Source organism: Thalassophryne amazonica, chromosome 9 (genome assembly GCF_902500255.1).
Source record: "Thalassophryne amazonica chromosome 9, fThaAma1.1, whole genome shotgun sequence".
Classification (NCBI taxonomy): Eukaryota; Metazoa; Chordata; class Actinopteri; order Batrachoidiformes; family Batrachoididae; genus Thalassophryne; species Thalassophryne amazonica.
Window position 1 is genome coordinate 104,251,632 of NC_047111.1, and position 21,808 is coordinate 104,273,439.

Here is a 21,808-nt window from a genome sequence, read left to right on the forward strand (position 1 = left end):
TCAGACAGTGCAGACTATGGTGGTTGGGTCATGTCCACCGCATGGAGGATGGACGTATTCCCAAAGAAATCCTACATGGTGAGCTGAAGACTGGGAAGAGAAGCAGTGGATGCCCACAGCTTCGCTTCAAAGATGTCTAAAAAGAGAGACGTGGGCTCTGGACATGAACACGGAAGCTTGGGAACATCTGGCAGGTGATAAGGTGGAGAAGCACCCTGAAGCAACAACTCAAAACAAGGGAAGAGAAGCTCATGGCATCAGCTGCAAGCAAGAGGGCATGCAGAAAGGAAAGAAGTAGTGCCGCCAGGCCAGAGACCATCTACAGATGCGACCGTTGCAGCAGAGACTGTCACTCCCGCATCGGACTACACTGCCACAAACGTCACCGCAGACACAACGACAACTAGGGTGTATTTCCATGGTCAGCCCAGACCGACAGAGGCCTACTACTACTACAAAAAGCTATCTCAGAAATTTCACCTGTCAGTTTCAATTCAATTCAATTAAAAAAACTATGAAGAACATAGCGAGAAAATGGAAGACCACAGGCACAGTACTAGTTAAGGCCTGAAATGCCAGGCCAAGAAAAATCTCAGATAAGCTGAAGCAAAGGATGGTGAGAACAGTCACAGTCAACCCACAGACCTGCTCCAAAGACCTACAACATGATCTTGCTGCAGATAGTGTCTCTGAGCATCGTTCAACTATACAGCACACTTTGCACAAGGAGATGCTGTAATGCAGAGGAAGCCTTTCCTGCGTACACCTCACAGAGTTGCTTGAGGTATGCTAAAGCACATTTGGACAAGCCAGCTTAATTTTGGAATAAGGTGCTGTGGACTGATGAAACTAAATTTGAGTTATCTGGACATAACAAGAGGCGCTTTGCATGGCTGAAAGAGAACACAGCATTCCAAGAAAAACACTTGCTACCTACAGTGAAATTTGGAGGTGGTTCCATCATGCTGTGAGGCTGTGTGGCCAGTGCAGGTACTGGGAATCTTGTTAAAGTTGAGGGTCAATGTTCATGAATCAGTGACAAAGTTGAAGTAGCGCCGGGGCTGGATCTTTCAACAAAACAACTCTAAACACTGCTCCAAATCTACTAAGGCATTCATGCAGATGAACAAGTACAACGTTCTGGAATGGCCATCTCAGTCCCCAGACCTGAATATTATTGAAAATCTGTGGTGTGATTTTAAGCGGGCTGTCCATGCTTGGAAACCAACAAACCTGAGATGTTTTCTAAAGAAGAATGGTCCAAAATACCTTCAACCAGAATCCAGACTCTCACTGAAAGCTACAGGAAGCGTTTAGAAGCTGTTATTTACGCAAAAAGAGGATCTACTAAATATTGATGTATTTTTTTTCTGTTGGGGTGCCCAACCTGCCTAATTCTGTAAATCATATAAACTTCATTTCACTTCTCAAATATCACTGTGTTTGTCTGCTGTATGATATATGTAACTGAAACTGCTGATCCAAACAACCAATGATTTATAAAGGAAAATCATGGAAATCATCAGGCGTGTCAAAACTTTTACATACCACTGTACCATTCATTCATTCATTCATTCATTCTCTATACCCACTTGTACCAATTAAGGGTCACAGGAGCTGGAGTCAATCTCAGTAGTCCATGGTAAAATTATTTAATTAAATTCTGTGATTCACATTATCATCACCAAAATGTTGTGGTTTCTTTGCAATGAAAAAAAAAATTAATGCATCTGTAATGCTTGAATTAATCCATTTGGCAAAAACACATTAAAGCAGAAATCACAAGCGCTTGGATGGAAATAAAGGAGAAATCTAGAATAGGTATTAATCCATGAGATTTTGAACTCAATATAGACAGAGTCCCATGCTGTCCAATTTTTGTTTAAAATCATGGTATATGTATTAGGTTTTGAGTTATTGAGAAAATTGTATGAAATTACAACATTTGCATAAAATATATTAACTCTCTTACATGTTACAGGCCTGAAAAAGGTAAACAAGGCCTTGTCCCATTGTTATTGTTTTTTTTTGGTGGTGGTGGCGGTTCGCACTGAATTACCATTAACTGCATATACTGTATATACACACTAGACATTCCCTCTGTGATGTCACCCATAGGTTTTCTTAAAAGACCCACAAGAACTGTTCTGAAGTTCAGAAAGTGTTGATCTGGGTCTAACAATGTTGGCAGTACTGACTTCGCCTACGTCCCAACCAACCAATAACCAGCGAAAGCTAACAGGTTAACCTTGGTTTAAGGTTTTTTTTTTTATTAAAGCTTATTATTATATATTATAGCTTTATTATTATTTAAAGTCTTATTTAGGTAGGCTGGGCAATGGCTTTTAGAAAAGGTGACTTGGGCATTGGTGTTAAAAATTATGACTGGTTTATTTCCTCAGTTATCATGAACTAACCGGACCTAACATCATCATGTTACCAATATGTGCTAAAAGGGCAAATGTTGCTAATTAAATAACACAAAATTAAATAACGTGAAAATTCTTTGATGATCTTCTAGGTCAATTAACTGGACCGGAAGCCATGTTATTAAAGATATAATGCTCAACAGCTAGCAGCCACAGCTAGTGTCCTCTGCAACCGGAGCAGTGCGACAGGTTGTGCATGCAGCTCAAAGCAACTCTGTCCCTAATTGTGCATAACTTTATGGCTCAAAATGTTCAGTTCTCATTGAGAGGGAAACTAGTTATTAAGACCAAAACTATTTTTGGAACAGGCTGTGAAAATGTTTATTTCTCCTCCAATATTACACATTTTAACATGGGCATCTATGGGAACCTGCTCGCTTTTAAAGCCAGCTTCATGCATCCATACAAGGAACTGCGACTTCTTTCTCTTCCCGGTGGCTTTATTTTTGACAGCTGGAGGTTGACGTGTGAGACTTACATGGGTGAGAGAATTAAAACACTACAGATCTTTGTGGAAAACAGACAACTACATTAATATTTTTTGAAAGCTCTTATTATGATCATAATCTTTTACAAACAGAGAAGAAAATACTGCAGAGACAAAAAAAGCTATTACAGTGCAAATCTCACAGATGGTGTTGGAATTAATTACAAGGAAAATATTCAAGCCATGAATCTTTCAGAAACCATGAATTAATTGTTGCAATCTGGCTGGAGTTCAATTTGTCTCCTGCCTCAGTTTATTGCTGCACCACAACCTGCAGGAAAAATAGCTTCTGTGTGAATGTGAGGAGGTGGTGAGAGAACTGAAAAGAAAATATCAATTTTCTATCTGTTTCCATGGATCAATACAAGCTTTCAGGGTGCTCATGCAGCTGCTGCAATGACTGCAAAGCAGAGGATCAGAGAGGAGGAAAGAAAGAGAGGGGTCAAGAGAGCAAAGGGCAGTGAGGAAGGAAACTTGCATCTTCTGCTTCAGTGTTACAAGAAAACAAAATGAAGCCCAGAAAAATAAATCCACAGGAGGACAAAAAAGTAAAGTTACAAAGTTTAGTTTATAAATCACTGTGCTGTTACTAATTGGAGTCACTCTATAAATTACTCCAGATAACAGTTAAATGATCATTCCTCATTTAGATTTACCTGATTTACAATAAGCAATATTTAGGGTTACTTACACTGCAACTTAAGCATTTTATTTATTAATATTTTATCATAATATAGTAACAAACACTATTATTATCTCATGCCATGAGGAGTGTAACAATTAACTAACATAAAAAGTAATATATACGACCATGTCAGACCCCTGCATTGATCTATATGTACTTTGACCGGGCCAGTGGATTGACTTCATTGTTATTAATTAGTTACACTGGTTTTGCTACCCCATGTCGTCAAACTCTAGTAAACGTTCAAAGGCTGGCATGAGGCTATTGCAAAACCAGACACAGGAACGTTCCCATGCAAGGTAACAACTAAGGATGCCCTGATCTGGACCTGATCAATATTGGCATGATAAAAGCATGTTTTGATTGATCGGTATCGATTAATTAAACCCGAGTTATCAAATAAGTGTGCACTTGTTATCTCTGCTTCGCTTTAGAAGTGTGGAGCTCGTGGAGTGAACAGTCACAGCAGCTGCTGCTTCATGACAGAGACCCCACAAAGCCACGTTTAAAAAACGCTCAAAAAGTTATGAACAGTGCGCGTCAGTCTCAGTCTGCTTCAAAAGTGCGGTGCGGTAAGATACACACTGAATCCGTTTGTGCTGAACAGCGTGTTTGATTTGACGTTCCTCCCAGGCTGTCAGGTAATTATTTCCACTCCAAAAAATAATTACCGGTACTTCACATTCCTTGTCATCATGCATTTCTCTTGTTTACAGATGCAGTTTACAGGGGTGTAGTCAGAGAGGTGAGCCGAAAGCATGCTGCCCCTCTGGCGAGATTAAAGGTCCAGTTTTGACGACATTTCTACATACAATGACAATACCACTGGTCAACACGATTTTTCTTGCATGGACTTTTGCAACCGATTTTGGGAAATTTGGGAGTGTTAAATTTGAATCTGGTGTTAGTTTTTGCCAATCACATCACATTTTTGAGATATGAAAACATATTTCTCATATCAAGCATTGAAGCAAAAGCTGCACTCTCGCAAACCTCTTCAGCACCATAAACAATATTACGCCTCTTTTTCACATTTCGCAAACTTGTTTTAAAAACTATGCTACTGAAGCTGTTTTTGCGCATGATTAGTGGCGTCAAACTTTTGCGTAATCTATCAACACTGAACATGCAGATCGCAAAACAACGTGATGTGATAGAAGAAATTTGAGCTCAGATTTGGATTCAGCAACCCAAAATTACCCTAAAACAGTTATTTTTTTTTTTTTTGATGAGTGTAATAATAATAATAATAATGGTAAATGTATTTTCAACAATCACTCAGTCACAATGATTGAGTGTCCCAACTCTAAAATTACAATTTTTCACACAACGGAATTCATGAGACATTAAAAAAAATCTTAACTTATTTTATTTTTAATTAATAATGAATACAAACATTAAGAAACAACTTGGATTGAAGCTGTTTTTTTTTTTCAGAGCGGAGCTGTTAAAGTGAAAAACAATTAAATACAATTGACTGACTTTAATGAGTTTGTGCAATTGTATTATCAAATATTAAAAATACAAGTAGTGGATTGGGACTCGGAATCGGCAGATAACCAATATCAAATGACTCAGATCAGGGCAAAAAAAAAAAACTGATCAAGGCATCCAATGGTGGAAGAAGGTACCCAATAAATGTACCCATTGGAATAATACATTTGGTTCACAATTTCTTAATACTATCAATCCAGTTCAGAACAAGACAGTTAAGCTGTGTTATTTACACAAAGCTAACAACACCTGGCTTCTTCTACTGTTCCTCTATGCTGCGCTTTCTACTACTGGATGTGGTGCTGCCCCTCGGTGGTGAACAAAATGTGAGCAGAAGCAGTGACAATGTGCTGCAGCATAGTCATAAAAGATAAAATAAATATTTGAAGGTAAGCAATGTCACTTTTTGGCTTGTTCTAATTTTTCATGGAAAATGAAAGTTTAGATTAAAAAAAGAAAAAAAAAAAGAATTGTATCAGATGATATCATACTGCAACAAATCAAATCATTCCATAATAAAAAGTATAATTTCTGAATCGTATCATAGCCAATATATCTAGATATATATCATTCTATAATGGAGAGACATGGTTCATTTTAATCTAAAAATCTATTTGAAACATGTTTTGGTGCAATGAAAAATAGCCATGCTTTCAAAGAGATGTGAGTGTGAAATCACATTATTATGATTCCCTCATGTGTCCTCTTCCATCCAGCTTTTAGATGCTGACCATCAGGGAATGAGGTACAGTAACAAAATGACTCACCAAACACGACCAGTTCTGCAGGATCGCTGTCTTTCTCTCCAACCATGTTGGTTCCGACGCAGACATACATTCCAGCATCACTCTTCCTGGTGCTGGAAATCATCAGCTTTCCACCTCGAATCTGAACATGAGGGACATGAGAGGATGGAGGTGCAAGATGTCAGGGGAAAGAATGGGCCAGAGGAAATTAATTAAAAGTTCAGGGGAGATGGAGAGGTGGTAGAAGAGAAGAGCGAAAGAAAGTAGACAAATGGGAAAAGGTTGGAAACAGGATATTGAGACATGTTAGACAAGACAGAAGGCACTTCATCTTTGTCTGTTTCATGACAGATGGCTCCTCTCGTCCTTCTTAACACAGCTCGACTCCGGGTTTCACTCCAGACCAATCGTCATAGAAACACCTTTCACTGCTCAATTTGTAATGTGTTGATCATTTGGTGATATTTAGTGTGCACAGATGTGGATGACTCCAGCTTTCTGTGTGTGAGCTGGCAAAAATTCTGGAAATTTGGTGGAAATAAAAGAACTTGATGCAGGTGCTTCAGTCAATAACTCAAATGGTAATTTGCATACGAGGTCTTGGACCTTTTTATTTTAAAAGTATCGGACATTTTTATTTTTTGCAAAAACCATATGGATTTGAATCACGTGTGATTGCATCAGCCAAGCTTGAACCTTCGTGCGCATGCGTGAGTTTTTTCACGCCTGTCGGTTGCGTCATTCGCCTGTGAGCAGGCTTTGTGTGAGCAGTGGTCCACCCCTCTCGTCGGATTTTTATTGGGAATAAATGTCTGAACGATTTGGAGCTTTGCTGCATCAAATTTTTCCAGAAACTGTGAGAGACCTCCAGGTGGTAACCATTCGGAAAATTCAGATGGCTTTCAGGGACGATTTTATGGGGATTACACAGATTAAGGAGTGCTCCAGCCGGTTTAAAGACCGCCCACAGCATCTGAGAGTGCGGCACACTCCGACAGGCTGACACCCCGCTCAAACAACCAGATCATTTCCAACGTGAAGGCTTTGTTGATCCGGGACGTCGTCTGACTTCCACAAAAAGGCATAAGCCGTGGACATCAGCACTTTTTCGGCACATTCCACTGTTACAGGAGTTTTTTTCATGGAAAAAGAAGAGGACGGATGCGCCACCGTGCCGCTCATTGCGCGGGACAAAACCACCTCCGTGTTGGTCTCACAGGATGGCTTTGAGATGGATTTTAGATGGCTGTCGGTTGCTTTTTAGTCATGTGACTATCCGAGAAACTGTGCATGAGCTGGACATGCCCCAACATGTCCTGTGAGACTTCATCATGGCGTTGCTTTGCGCCATGCAGCTCCGCCGCGACGTGCGGAATTCCTCCGCATGTCTGTCTCAATGTGCCGAAAAAGTGCTGATGTCCACGTCTTCCGCAATTCCTGTGCTAGTCAGAGGACGTCCCGGATAAAACACAGCATCCAGTTTACAAATGAACAGCACATTCCACTGTTACAGGAGTTTTTGTCATGGAAAGAGGAGCGGAGGAATTCCGCTCGTCGCGGCAGTGATGAAGCCTCACAGGACATGTTGGGGCATGTTCAGCTCATGCACAATTTCTCGGATAGTCACACGACTAAAAAGCGACCAACAGCCGTCTGAAATCCATCTGAAAACCGTCCTGTGAGACCAACACGGAGGTGGTTTTGTCCCGCGCAATGAGCGGCACAGTGGCGCATCCGTCCGCTTCTTTTTCCATGAAAAAAACTCCTGTAACAGTGGAATGTGCTGAAAAAGTGCTGATGTCCACGCCTTATGCCTTTTTTGTGGAAGTCAGATGACGTCCCGGATCAACAAAGCCTTCACGTTGGAAATGATCTGGTTGTTTCAGTGGGGTGTCAGCCTGTCGGAGTGTGCCGCGCTCTCAGATGCTGTGGGCAGTCTTTAAACCGGCTGGAGCACTCCTTAATCTGTGTAATCCCCATAAAATGGTCCCTGAAAGCCATCTGAATTTTCCGAATGGTGTCCACCTGGAGGTCTCTCACAGTTTCTGGAAAAATTTGATGCAGCAAAGCTCCAAATCGTTCAGACATTTATTCGCAATAAAAATCCGACGAGAGGGGTGGACCACTGCTCACACAAAGCCTGCTCACAGGCGAATGATGCAATCGAAAGGCGTGAAAAAACTCACGCATGCGCATGAAGGTTCAAGCTTGGCTGATGCAATCACACGTGATTCAAATCCATATGGTTTTTGCAAAAAAGAAAAAGGTCCGATACTTTTTGGACAGACCTCGTATCTTATCAAAATCTGGAGGATGTGTGCTGCTTCACGGAAACCCACCCGGAAGCAAACATTTGCGAACGTCAAACAAATGTTCATAGAATGTTTGTTTACTATTCAGCAAGTTTGCAAACGTTCATGTAATGTTTGTGATGTTTGTCTAATGTTTGCATGGAAGCGAAAATTTGCGAACATCAACTGAACGTTCACAGAATGTTCATTTACTGTTCAGCAAGTTTGCAAACATTCATATGATGTTTGTGATGTTTGTCTAATGTTTGCATGGAAGCAAACATCAGACAAACATGTAAGCAAACATTTGCAAAAATCAATCAAATGTTTATAGCATGTATGCTTAATGTTCAGCGTGTTTGCGAACATTCACATAATGTTCATGTTGTATGTGTAAAGCTTGCCTCTAAATAAAAGTATATATATTCTAAAATTTTGCAAAATTTCATATTACAGGAAAACATTAAATATCATTTACTGCCTACAGAACGTTAATGTTGGACTACATTTAAATTATGTGTGCAATCATAGGTAGAATGAACAATAGGAAATTGTTGTGTGTTGGGGGGGGGTTTGGGTTGGGTATTGTGTTTTTCTTTGGTGTTTACCCCGGTGTGCTTCCCTGGGGTATGTTTGTGGTACTCTCTGGGGGGATGCTGGGGGTCTTTTTTTTTTTTTTTTTTGTGTTTTGTTTTTGTGTTTGGGGTTGTTTCGGGATGTTTTTTTTTGTTTTGATGCCGGCCAGCCTTTCTGCCGCATCTCCCGGCTTTGCTGCCTGCTGTGATCTCTGCCCTCCTCCTGCTTTGGCCTTTGATGTGTGGGGTGGTTTTGGGGTCTGGTTTGTGCGGTCGCCGGGAGGCTTCCCGTTGACGGGGGGGTACTGTTGTGTGTTGGGGGGGGGGTTTGGCTGGACAAGGTTGGGTTGTTTTGTGTTTATTTTCCTTCCCAGGTGATTTGGGGCTGTTCTCTGAGGAAAATGTGCTGCAGAAGAGTCTCTCTCCTCTGTTACGATGATTGGCTGCACCTGTTGCATTCTCGTGCGGCTCTCTATCAGGACAATCCACGTCACCTGTGATGTTCACGTGCAGATCTGAGGACTTCCAGCTGGTACCAATGTAGTGATAAAGAACTACATTTAAACCAGCAGTGAGTTGGATAAGATTGCCGGAGAATACGACCTTGTGACGACCGTGTGGGGACGCTGAGGGCCGTTTCAGAGTCTGACATCGCGCCTGTGAAGGAGGACGAGGGTGAGAGGCAAACGTTGTCAGCACACGACAGAGGTGAATATTCTGAAAGGTTTATCCATGAATGTAAATTGGCGTTTATACGCAGCTATAAGTAATTATTGGTGGAAATTGCTTGGCGTGCTCCTCACGGCAGTGGCGTGCGGATTAATGATCCTCCACTAGCTGTGAGCAGCAGCCTCTTTGAACTAAGTTTTGAAACCAGACCTAAACGTGTAGCTGATAAGTTTGCCTCTAAACAATATTTCGTAGTAATAAGTGTTGAATAATCTCATCTCTGTTCCTCCTTCGCAGAGTACAGTCTGGGAAAGTCACCTGGGGGGGGTGTTGGCGGAACTCCTGAGTTCTGAACGTTCGGACTCCGACTGTTGAGACGCTGAGAGAGCGCGCCGCCTTTTCACCTCACCAGAATTATAATTATTTAGTATTTCATGTATAGCACAAAGGGAGAAAAATAAATGTGTTTTCTTTTTGGAACTGCTTCTGATTATTTCATGCTGGGTTCAGTCAGATACTGGAACGCTCCTCAATCCGCGTCTTATCCATAACAGAAATGATTTAAACACTCTGGCTACCATGGTAACCAATAATTTGTCGATTTATGATTCAGGCCTACTAAATACATAATTTCAAGATTACTGTGATAAACTGACAGAGCTAACTCAGACACATGTCTTGGGGCAACTTGCATTAACATGCACTCTGTTAATTGGAATATTAATTTTTGCAAAATAATTTACGTCACTACAGATTGTTAATGTCAGCTACCAAAAATATGTTTTTTTTATGGAAACAGATTGCAATGGCAGCTTATTATCCAGAAGTCCCACAGACCTGAGTTACATACATTTTGCCAAATTTTCTAAAAGCATAATATCTTTAGCATTTTTGGAAATAAGGAAAATACATTAAAGGTATTAAAAATTAATTTACAAAATAATGTTTTCAACATGCATGAGCAGGAAACATTGACATTTAAATAAAACAGCTCATAGACAAAAAAAAAAAAAAGCTTGCAGTGCTCTCCACCAAACAGTTGGTGGCAGTAGTGCACCGAGTTGGGTTCAGTGTTGCCAGATGTACGATAATTATCGTATTTGTACGATAGTTTTGCCCTATGTACATGTGTGATCAATAATGGGAAAAAATCCAAAATGTACGATAATTTCAGTTGGTTGCCCAAACACGCATCTCTCTCTGACACCCAAGAATCATTTCGCAGGCGTTGCACTCAGGCAGCATCAAAGACACACCACACACAGGGCTGCTGCTAGCTTTGGCCGGCCCGGGACAGTCATTTGAAAGCCTCTCCATACAAAGTAATGAGTTCCCAATTCTCAGCCCTGCCCCTCCCTCCCTGGGCCAGAGACAACTGACCTGTAATGCAGACTGTTTTGGCTGCACATGCGCACATACGTAGCTTAGCCCACCCCCGTCACCATTGGAAATAAAAAACAAAACAAACAAAAAAAAAAACGTTAAAATAGCTACGTTGTATGCGTTTTGTTTGTGTACGATAATTTCTCCCAAAATACGATAATTTTGAGGTTTTGGTACAATAGTTGCATATTTCCAATCTGGCAACACTGGTTGGGTTAAAACCCGCTGTTTAACAAAGAAGAAAAGAAGAAGAAGAAGACGACTCAGCTAACTAACAGCGCCGCATGCTCTCAGTTCTCTTTTGGCAAATAAAAGTTTATGTTCAAGACGTTAATTTGCCTGTTCAGTCTCTATACTACGATTAAGAGACAACTGAGAGCAGAAAAGGAGACTAACGCTGGAAGATCATCGACTGGATCACAGAAAACCAACACAAAGCTACCACGAGTTAGCAGCTAGCTTCAAATGCCGGCGCCTTCCTACAGTCATCACGACGCTGTGACTATCAAAAGACTTTAAGGTAACGGAACCTGATGTGAGCACAAACCCATTTTAGCCCGAAAAGACAGAACTTGCTTGAAGCTTGATTATGCCAGACATGGACTAATGGGAACCAAACCAACACATTTTTGACTAGCACGGAGCTAACGTTAGCCACAGAGAGGCACAGGCCTAATTCATATTTTGTGCATGTTTTATCTATTCTGATATTAAGCCAGAAGCCTGAAGGTGTCAGTAAGGTGTGTATGGGCATCTCACTTCCAAGGACATGCAGGTTGGGTGAATTGGAAACTTTATAATTGTCCAGGTCACTTATAAAAGAGGTCTCGATCTCAAACGGACTAATTTGCTTAAATAAATGCTAAATTTAAAATATACATAACTTTTATGACCATGACTAAAATATATACTCTCTTTTATTAGGTGTTGATAGCAGGGGTGGTGGCCAAGTGGTTAATGCGCTTGGTTTCAGTTCAGAAGGTTCCAGGTTCAAATCCCACCCCTGCCACATTTCTCCATGTAATGTGGAGTTGTGTCAGGAAGGGCATCCGGCGTAAAACTTGTGCCAATTCAACATGCAGATCCACCTTGGATTTGCTGTGGCGACCCCGAGTGCAAAAACAAGGGAGCAGCCGAAGGGACTTTACTTTTTTTTTATTAGGTGTTGATGCAGTTAAAGTTTAAGTAATGTCAGTGCCCAGAAAGAGACTTTATAAAGATAAGTTTGATAATATTTTCGGATTATTGTTTGTTTCCCCCCCCCACACACACAGCAACCATGCCGGCTGCCTTAAGAGTTGTTAAATCACTGAATCCTCCATCTGATCAGTCAGTTGAGCATCTGCCTGCAGTTGATTCACGTCAGCCCGATCCTTGTCCAGAGGTTTGTACTATAATGGTTAAATAAGCTTGTACAGTATCTTGTGCCAGTAGATTCTAAAAATTCACATTCAGCAAGCAAAATAGTCAAAATTTCTGGCAAGAAATATTCTGTTCTATTTGGGATATAATTTGAAAATACAGTAATGCCAGTAATGAAGTTGTATATACTAACTTTCCTTATTTAAAGAAATAATTTACAGGCCCTGTTACTTAATAAACATGTTTATTTACTGCTGATATAAAGTTACAGAATTCGTTTTATAAAAACTCAATTTCTGTGTCCCTTGCATAATGTTTCATTTGCGTAGTGTGTGGATACTGTCTATGGTACCATACACTTGAAAGATAAGGACTTCTATGCTGTACTACTGAGGTTTACCACCTTATCTGGTGTGGGAAAAGTGATCTGTCCAAACCAAAAAATTATTATTATTATTATTATTTTATTTATTTATTTATTTTTTTTGAGATTCTTTTGGTGGGTAAATAGACATGAGAAAGCACCAGAATTAGGGCTGAAATGATGAGCGAGTAACTCAAATAATTCGATTACAAAAAATGTTCGAGGCAAATTCTGTGCCTCGAAGCTTCGTTTAACATTATAGTACATATGCCAGGCCTGTGTGTGGCGCTGCAACGTCCACAGAAAAAAAAGAAAAAGGCGAGCATAACAGCTAATCAAATTAGCAATAATAAGATGGTCCACGCTGATCATCTGAAATAGACTTACTGTGCATTTAAAGCAAAGCAGTGTGTTTGTCTAGTTTTAAAAACACACACGGTCTGCTCTACGTGGGGAGGGACTATTGACCCGGTGGCCGGCTGCTGTCTCTCTGCCCAGTGTGAGGGGCTCTCAGAACCGGACGGGTCACAACTCTGTCCCCGCAAACAGCATAAGTCCACTCTTTCTTCTGTGTTTACCTCAGACTCACACTGTGTGACTTTTTAATTTTTGCGTTTTTGGGGAATACACAACACTTCACAAACACGATAACTTAAATAAAATAATAATAATAATAAACTGACTGCGATGCTGCATGTTCAACCTCCAGCTGAAATGCAACTGCTGAAGAGAAACAGGGATAAAAAAAAATCACGCAGGAACCAAGTCCATCAGCCTTTATTAAAAAAAAAAAAAAAACCTTAAAAATGGTTAATTTTTACAAATTGGAGAAAACAAAATAGAAGGCCACATCCCATTGCCATTTCAGCAAAATGCCAACACTTTGGCACAGTGACATTGTGCCATTGCTTATGAACAGCCCTGGACTATTGATGTTGTTTAAAACGCAAAAGTACTTTTTATCGATTAATTGCCAGAATAATCGATAGAATACTCTACTACTAAAATAATCGATAGCTACAGCCCTAAGCAGAATGCATTTGAGATTTCACATTTTTCTGGGGGACAACCACCAGACCCTGCCAGGGCCTTGCCAAGATCTTTCAAGTTTGTTTTTTTTTGTTTTTTTTTCATGGCTCACTTTCATCACTCAGAGTGGTGGCCAAGTGGTTAATGCGCTTGGTTTCAGTGCAGAAGGTTCCAGGTTCAAATCCCACCCCTGCCACATTTCTCCATGTAATGTGGAGTTGGATCAGGAAGGGCATCCGGCATAAAACCTGTGCCAATTCAACATGCAGATCCACCTCAGATTTGCTGTGGTGACCCCGAGTGCAAACAAGGGAGCAGCCGAAGGGACTTACTTACCTACTTACTTTCATCACTCAGTTCATTCACAGATTTGTCCGTGCTCATGATGAAAGGTCAACAGCATTGGTTTAATCATTTGTGAAGCATTAGGATTTAATGTAAAGTGAGAACTTCTGTATTAAGGTTGTAACATATGGATCTATATACATTTTGTGTTCCAGGAGAAGCAGAATGACATCATTCACAGTATCAAACAGCTGAATGACAAAGTTGATGCACTGTATCCTTTGACCGTCCCTGAAAGTGTCGGTTCCCAGACATACCAGGAGAGAGAACAATGTGGACGCTGCTGAGACGATTATCTGAAGAATGGCCAGCTCTAAACCAGAAGTGTGGGCTAGAACCAATTACAAGCAGTGCCTGGAAGTAATGGGCTTACCAGTAAAGTCACTTGAAGAAGTGAGTTAATGTATTTTCTGTTTGTTAGATCCTCTTCACTTCAATAAAGTTTTGCTGTTTCATTTTTTACACAGTATATTATGAAACATGCTGTATTTATGGAAATGCAGTAACTAAAAGTCCTTTCAGATTGCACGCTTTATACGCATCAGGCAACACGTCACGTCAACGTCTCCCACACCCCCGACGTGTTGCATGCGGCAAGGGGACGGAGACTTTCGTTCAGATTTTTTTTTTCCTCCAGAGGAAAGCTGAATGATCGCCATGTTGTATGTGCGTCGATGAACCACGAAAAAGCTTTAATACAGCAATCAAATAAATTTTGAGGTTTAAAAAAACATTTGCAAGGATTTTTCTTCAGAAAACTGCTCTGTATAAATGAGCAGTCCTGTGACACCTTTCTGTTTTATAGAGATTAGTGGTTTCTGCCGCTAGTCTTCCATGTTTGGACCCGACACGTTGTTTCTATTGGACAGTGCGAAGCTTTGTCACAGTTCAGAGGGGAAAATTTGGATTTGGTTGAACTTTGACCATGTCACCCTGTCGACAAGCAGGAATGTGCACGCTCCCGACAGAAGCATTGGTTTAGCTCGGCTTTTGACGTGACGCTTCAGATGCCTCTAAAAAGCAACGCGTTTCATTGAAAATAATGCTTTTTAGACCGATTTTTGGCACCTCTGATGCTTCCAAAGCATGTGGAGTGGAAAGCCCTTTACACAAATAGCAGTGGGTACAGAGGATTAATCATTTTTGTCTGATCTGCTTTCACCTGTGTGGTATACCTAATTGATAACTAAATTGAGAAAATTCTGGACGCAAAATGAACAGCTTGTTAAAAATATAGGGCCTGTCCAATAAGGTGTTGAGTTGAATACCAGTTATGACCATGCCGCTCAAATTATCTGAACAGGAAAATATATATAATTGCTTGTGACTAACAAAGGAAATTTTCAACTTGCAGCTCAAGAGTGCTAATGACAGACTTGATGGCGAGGACAAGGGGACCAGGCACCAGAGGAATCCCATAATCAATACCTTGACTGCATACACCTCTGGAATGGAACAAGGGAAGGATACAGTAACAATCATTGTCTTGTCAGGGGCTGCTTGTACGCTACGGCTCCTGTTCATCTTTGGCAGTCAGGACAAGTCAGGAACCGTCAAAGGCAGCCTTGCCAGGGACGTGCCACAAATTTACAGAGTTGTCATGGTGGCTGCAATAAATATCACATCAATGGACAGTACTACCATCATTTCTACAATTGTGCCATGATCCGAAGATGTCCTATCCAAGCAGAATCAAAGAAGTATAGACGGGTCCATCCTGAACTTTTTCCTGACCCAGATTACAGGTTTGAAAAACTAACAATGTTGCAAATCTTTTTTTTGGGGGGGGGGGGGGGGGGGGGGTTGACAGCCAGTCACAGTAGAGAGGCACCGTGACGTCTGGTCTCTCTTTGGCTGCGAATCCAACATGGCAGAATCCGCTCCAAAACAGCTTAATTTCTGTGTAAATCTAACATGTCCATCATATATTATGCAAAAGCTACTGAAAAACACTTCGAAAACTGAAAATGCTGTTTTCACAACCTGATAACACCTCTGCAGTGATTTACAAGGAAAAGCCACCAAGATACCCAGACAACTCAGGAGAAGTTATAGGCTTATGTGGCTGTGACTGGAGAAATTGTGCACAGTGCAGGTTTTGCATTTTGCATCACTACTCTTAGCTTCATAGTGGAGTAGAGCACAGAAGGATTTTCTTTCAGCAAAACAGATCAAATCCAGGCTTGCATCTCAGATGTATCCTCTGGCAATTTGTAGCTAAAGTTTCAGGTCTTCTTTTTAAGAAAATCCTCCTCTATACCACTTCATCATGAAGATGGATAACTGGTGATACAAAATTCAACGTTTGCACTGTGCATAATTTCTCCAATCACAGCCACGTAAGCCTATAACCTCTTCTGGGTTGTCTGGGTGTCTTGGTGGCTTTCCTCACTCTTCTTCTTCTTGCACAGTCACTCAGTTTTCAGAACTGTCCATGCAGATTTACCATAGAGTGCCATATTGTATTTCTTCATAATTGATGTAAATAAAAACCAAAACATTCAGTGGCAGCTTTACCCTCAGAGAGCCTCGTCCACAACTACCACAAAAGACTCCAAGCTGTCACTGATGTTAAAGGGGGAAGTACACAGTATTAAGAACAGGGGTATGTAAACTTTTTATCAGGTTCATTTGGGTAGTTTGTGTTGTCATTATGATTTGAAAAGAGTAAACACTGTTGTTTGGCAATAAATGGCTTCACCCAAACACGAACCATGAGTGAAAAAAAAGTTTTTGTGTTATCGTTCATATTCTCTGAAAAATGGCCAAAAAACAAAACTCTTGCCAGGGTATGTAAACTTTTGGTCCCACCTGTGTGTGTGTGTGTATGTATATATATATATATATATATATATATATATATATATATACTGGGATACCAATTAAGTAATTATTAAGAAGACTGCTCATACGGCTGAGGGTATTTTATATGATATGAGGGTGTTTATATTCTATAATATCAAACCTTATGGGCAGATTAGCAGCAGCATTTAATTTGCATTGTACATGGAATATTTTTGATAAAATTTAATTTTAATGGCAGAGAAACTTTTTCTCTGGGGATCAAACATTAATTTAAATTAATAATTTTGTATTACTTTTTGTATTTTTTTTTTTTCATCATATGAATTTCCTCAGGAAATTTATTGATTGTAATATATTTGTGTTAAACTGTTCAGTTTCGCTCTTAAAAATGATGTGTGTCGGGGGGTGTAGCTGGAGGTTTTGGTGTTGTTTTCTTTTCTTTGCTCCTCAGGTGGCATGGAAGCTGATTTGTCTGTGGAAAAGAAGGTGCTGGCTGAAGAATCCTCACCCTCGTCAATATCATGTGAGGCACCTGGGACTGGTGCTCACGTGCAGCCCTAAAGACTTTCAGCTGTAGCAGATAATTGGATGGCGTTCTGCTTTTAAGGCAGGTGTGAGCCAAGCAGAACTGCCGGGAACTCGACCTTGTGATGTTCGTTTGTGAGACGCTGAGGACCGCACCTGGGTTTGACACATTAAGCCTGTGAAGCAAGGAAGGGTGAGGACACATGCTGTCAGCACACAGTAAAGGTAATTAACTGTTGGACTAATTGTAGATAATAACTTGATGTTTTGCTACATAGTATACGTGAAATTGTGATGAGAATGGTGTGGCTTGCTTCTCACTGTTGTGGCGTGCAGGATAAGTGATCCTCCACTTATTGTGAGAAGCTGCTCATGTGCATAAAGATAAAAAGTATAAACCTTGATGTGTTGCTGATAGCATGTGTTTTGTGAAAGAAATTGCTATAATTGCTAACGTGCCTCACATCTTCTGTGCTTCAACAGAGAGTCAGTTTGTCGTGTCCACCTGGGGGGTGTCTGTTTGATGGTAGTGAGTCCAGGAGCATCGGACTTCTCTCCCCGTGAACACTGGAGAGCGTGCCAGCAGTCACTCCTCTTGAAGGACATTGGGTTGGGTTTTTTTTGTATAATTTATTTAGGCACAGGTGAAAAATAAATTGTTTTTTTGTTGATGGAACCGCTTCCTGGTTATTTTTAGTGCTGGGTCCTGTCTGACGCAGGTTCGCTCCTCAATCTGCGTTGACACATAACAGATGTGTTCAGTTGCATTGTCGTATATGACTCTTCAAATCTATGTGATTAAAAACTTTGAATATTTTTTCATAGGAATTTTCTCAGGGAATTTATTGATAGAAATGTTTGTGTTAAAACTGTTTGCAGTTTTGCTCTTAAATATGATTTTTATTAATTGTATGTAGATGTCTAAAAGATTGGTGTAGTTTTTGTTTCAAGCGGTGATTTATGTTTAAGTTGAATTTATTTTTGCTCCTAAAATGTATATTATCAGTTGTATGCAGATCAATAGATGATTTTTTTTTTTAGGTTTCATTATTATTTCTAGAAGATTTATTCTTATTGTGTCTGAACATTTTTTTTGGAGTAGCATCTGTGGTTTACCGCTTAAGAAATCTTTTGTAAAGTTGAAAATTTTTCATTTCATGTGCTTTTTGAGCAATGATTAATTCTGCAAAGATGAATTCCATCATTTAATCTGTTATCAATTAAGTGATTTCAAAAGTTTCTCCATTATTGATTTTATGTGAATTCCACATTGCAAGTCACTACTGGAATAAAACCTACTGAATTTTAAAACATTCATGAAGTTTGTTTTACTTGATTTTTTTTTGTTCTCAATAGGAACAATCACAAAAATTGTAGGTAATTGAGCAAGAACATTGCACCAACATCATATGAACAAAGAATGAGGACAGGTAATGTTCACATTCGAACATTCTACAAATGTTCATTTAATGTTCTGCTGCAACTGTTCATATGGTGTTTGTGAACATTTCTGAACATTTGTATAATGTTCATTGTATGTTTGCATGCAAACATTACCTGTCGTCATTCTTTGTTCATATGATGTTTGTGCAGTTTTCATGCCACGTTTTCAAATGTTCTCATGCAAACGTTCAATGAACATTCAAAGAACGTTCGGTTTCCGGGTGGGAAGTTCACAAAAGCAATCTAGTCTAGGTTTGGGTACAGATCCAGATTGGGCAGATCGGTGGGCTTTGGTAGAGGTATAATAAACCTATAACAAACCTCTCCAAAAATATAATAAAACACACAAACGATGTTAATTAACAAGTTTGATATTGCATGGTATTTATGTAATATTAATGTATTCACAATTCTGCAGCAATCAGAAATGATTTAAAGACTGTTTTTCATGTGCTGAACATACTTTAAGCATAATCAGTAATATCCAATAGCAAAATTATTTTAATAACCAACAATGACGAACAAGACAGATTTCTCATAACTAATCAAAACTCCCGATGTGGAAACAACATTAAACTGAATGTCAAGTCACAAAACATATGAGAATTAAGTCTGGTTAAAAAAAAATGGCTCTTTTGGACATACAGTAAGTACAAAACACAAAATATTCTCTTTGAAGATTTGTCAAACTTAGATGTGTAGCAACTTTTAATGTTACAGAACCATTTCTTGTATTAAGGTGGAAGCAAATGAAACAGTTTGTTACAAAGCACCTTATTTTTTAACAATATGTGAAGTAACATGCCAGTTTAAAGTCTGCAGACAAAGCTGCAAAATCTGCCTTTTTTCCAAATAATGACCTTATGGGAAATATGTTCAGATTAAGCTGTCAGCCAACTTACAGTTATCCTCTCATCTCGGTCATTGACCCGGATGTTGTTTCTCTTCCAAGAGATGGTGGGTTCAGGATGTCCTCTTGGAGGGATACACTCCATGACAGCTGGCTCACCTGCTGCCACGACAACATCACTGGGTGTTTGACGGAAGTCATCTCGCAGAACTAGACAAAAAAAAAAGGAAACGTCACAAGATGGTCAGACTCAGACTGAACATCTATGCTGACGACATTATTATTTATTATTTTCGTTATTTACAATTTTATTTTACATGCAGGGGTGGTGGCCAAGCAGTTAATGCACTTGGTTTCAGTGCAGAAGGTTCCGGGTTCAAATCCCACCCCTGCCACATTTCTCCATGTAATGTGGAGTTGCATCAGGAAGGGCATCCGATGTAAAACCTATGCCAATTCAACATGCAGATCCACCTTGGATTTGCTGTGGCAACCCCGAGTGCAAACAAGGGAGCAGCCAAAGGGACTTACTAGATCTTTAATGATTCATCATTTTATGGGTTCTTTAATAGATATCAACATATAGTACCTAGTCTGAGGTTTCCATTTGATAGCATATAAATTATGTATTTTATCTTCCTATAGTAAGCTAGCAGGGTTTACTTTAGATAGATACCAATACACATTACATCATAGCTTCTGTTTCTATAATATAATAACCATAAGCTAGCTATAATTTAATTTTACTGCTAGTCTACAAACTAAGTATACGTATACTACAATCTTCTCCCATATTAATATTTAGGTTTTAGAAGCCAACCCCTATAATATTATATATATATATATATATATATATATATATATATATATATACACACACCATATTTCTTGTACTGTATATATTGTTTATTACCCCTATTATTTAAATATCACTTATATACATGATGTCTATTTTGTTATGATAAATAAAGTATAGGTCCTTTTTATTTTTTCAAAAACTATATGGATTTCATTCATATGTTTTTACGTCAGACATGCTTGAACCCTCGTGCGCATGCGTGAGTTTTTCCACGCCTGTCGGTGACGTCATTTGCCTGTGAGCACTCCTTGTGGGAGAAGTCGTCCAGCCCCTCGTCGGAATTCCTTTGTCTGAGAAGTTGCTGAGAGACTGGTGCTTTGTTTGATCAAACTTTTTTCTAAACCTGTGAGGCACATCGAAGTGGACACGGTTCGAAAAATTAAACTGGTTTTCGGTGAAAATTTTAACGGGTGATGAGAGATTTTGAGGTGATACTGTCGCTTTAAGGACTTCCCACGGTGCGAGACGTCGCGCAGCGGTCCCAGGCGCCGTCGTCAGCCTGTTTCAAGCTGAAAACCTCCACATTTCAGGCTCTATTGATTCAGGACGTCGTGAGAGAACAGAGAAGTTTCAGAAGAAGTCGGTTTCAGCATTTTATCCGGATATTCAACTTTCAACTTTCAACTTTTTTCTTGTATAGCGCCAAATCACAACAAACAGTTGCCCCAAGGCGCTCCACATTGCAAGGCAAGGCCATACAATAATTATGAAACACAGTCTACGTCTAAAGCAACAGCAATATTCCACTGTTAAAGGAGATTTTTTTTTAATGAAAGACGTGCGGGTCCATGCGTCGGGACACAGCCGGCGCGGTGCGGCGGCACAGGAAAAACACCTCTGTGTTGATAACCATTTGTAAAATCCAGGCGGCTTTTGATGGCTTTCAGTGGAGTGAGTATATGAGAAATTGTTTAACAGCTGGACATGTACCAACTTGTCCTTAAGGCTTCCAACAGAGGTGTTTTTCCTGTGGCGGAGTGTCGCAGCGGCTGCGAGCTGATGCTGCAATCCGCCCGCATTTTTTAGATATTTAGATATACCTTAGTATACACTAGTATAGTTCTACCTTAGAACTGGAATATATTATACAAGACACACCTTACTGAATTTTCATGTATTCAACTGCCTACACCCTAATGACACTCAGCACTCAGTAAGAGTGGTGTGAATGCCAAAGAGATGCAAATCAAAAATTACAATAAACTCTTCGTGTCTGAATTAAATGAATAAAACAAAGCATGGGACAACATTGAAACAGAAATGACTGTAATTTTAAATAGTTGTGCACCTATCCCCAAGGTCTTAATTGACTCAGTATCTTATCTGTGGTATCTCAATGCATCAACAATGAAGGATCTTGTAGCTGACAGACACAAAGTAGATGAATTATTCACTCCATCCACTACACTGTTGGTATTCACACATGCATAAATTCACTTGGATATGTGGTTAAAAAAAATACTGAAA

At 39.8% G+C, this 21,808-nt stretch overlaps 1 protein-coding gene and 1 long non-coding RNA gene across 6 annotated transcripts in view; one reads left to right on the forward strand and one right to left on the reverse strand.

Moving 5' to 3' along the window:
• The window catches only part of robo3 (roundabout, axon guidance receptor, homolog 3 (Drosophila)), a 539,598-nt gene that overhangs the window by 141,566 nt on the left and 376,224 nt on the right, over positions 1-21,808 (reverse strand). For all 5 annotated transcript variants that reach the window (XM_034178891.1, XM_034178888.1, XM_034178890.1 and 2 more), the window contains 2 exons: positions 19,535-19,692; positions 5,863-5,983 (listed from right to left, as the gene is read on the reverse strand). In XM_034178891.1, coding sequence (XP_034034782.1) covers positions 5,863-5,983; positions 19,535-19,692 — 279 coding nt within the window. The remainder of the gene's footprint in view (positions 1-5,862; positions 5,984-19,534; positions 19,693-21,808) is intronic.
• LOC117517743 overlaps positions 1,177-21,808 on the forward strand; it is a 22,658-nt gene continuing 2,026 nt past the window's right edge. The window contains exons 1-2 of the long non-coding RNA XR_004562820.1: positions 1,177-1,372; positions 12,451-12,453. This is a non-coding gene — a long non-coding RNA (uncharacterized LOC117517743). The remainder of the gene's footprint in view (positions 1,373-12,450; positions 12,454-21,808) is intronic.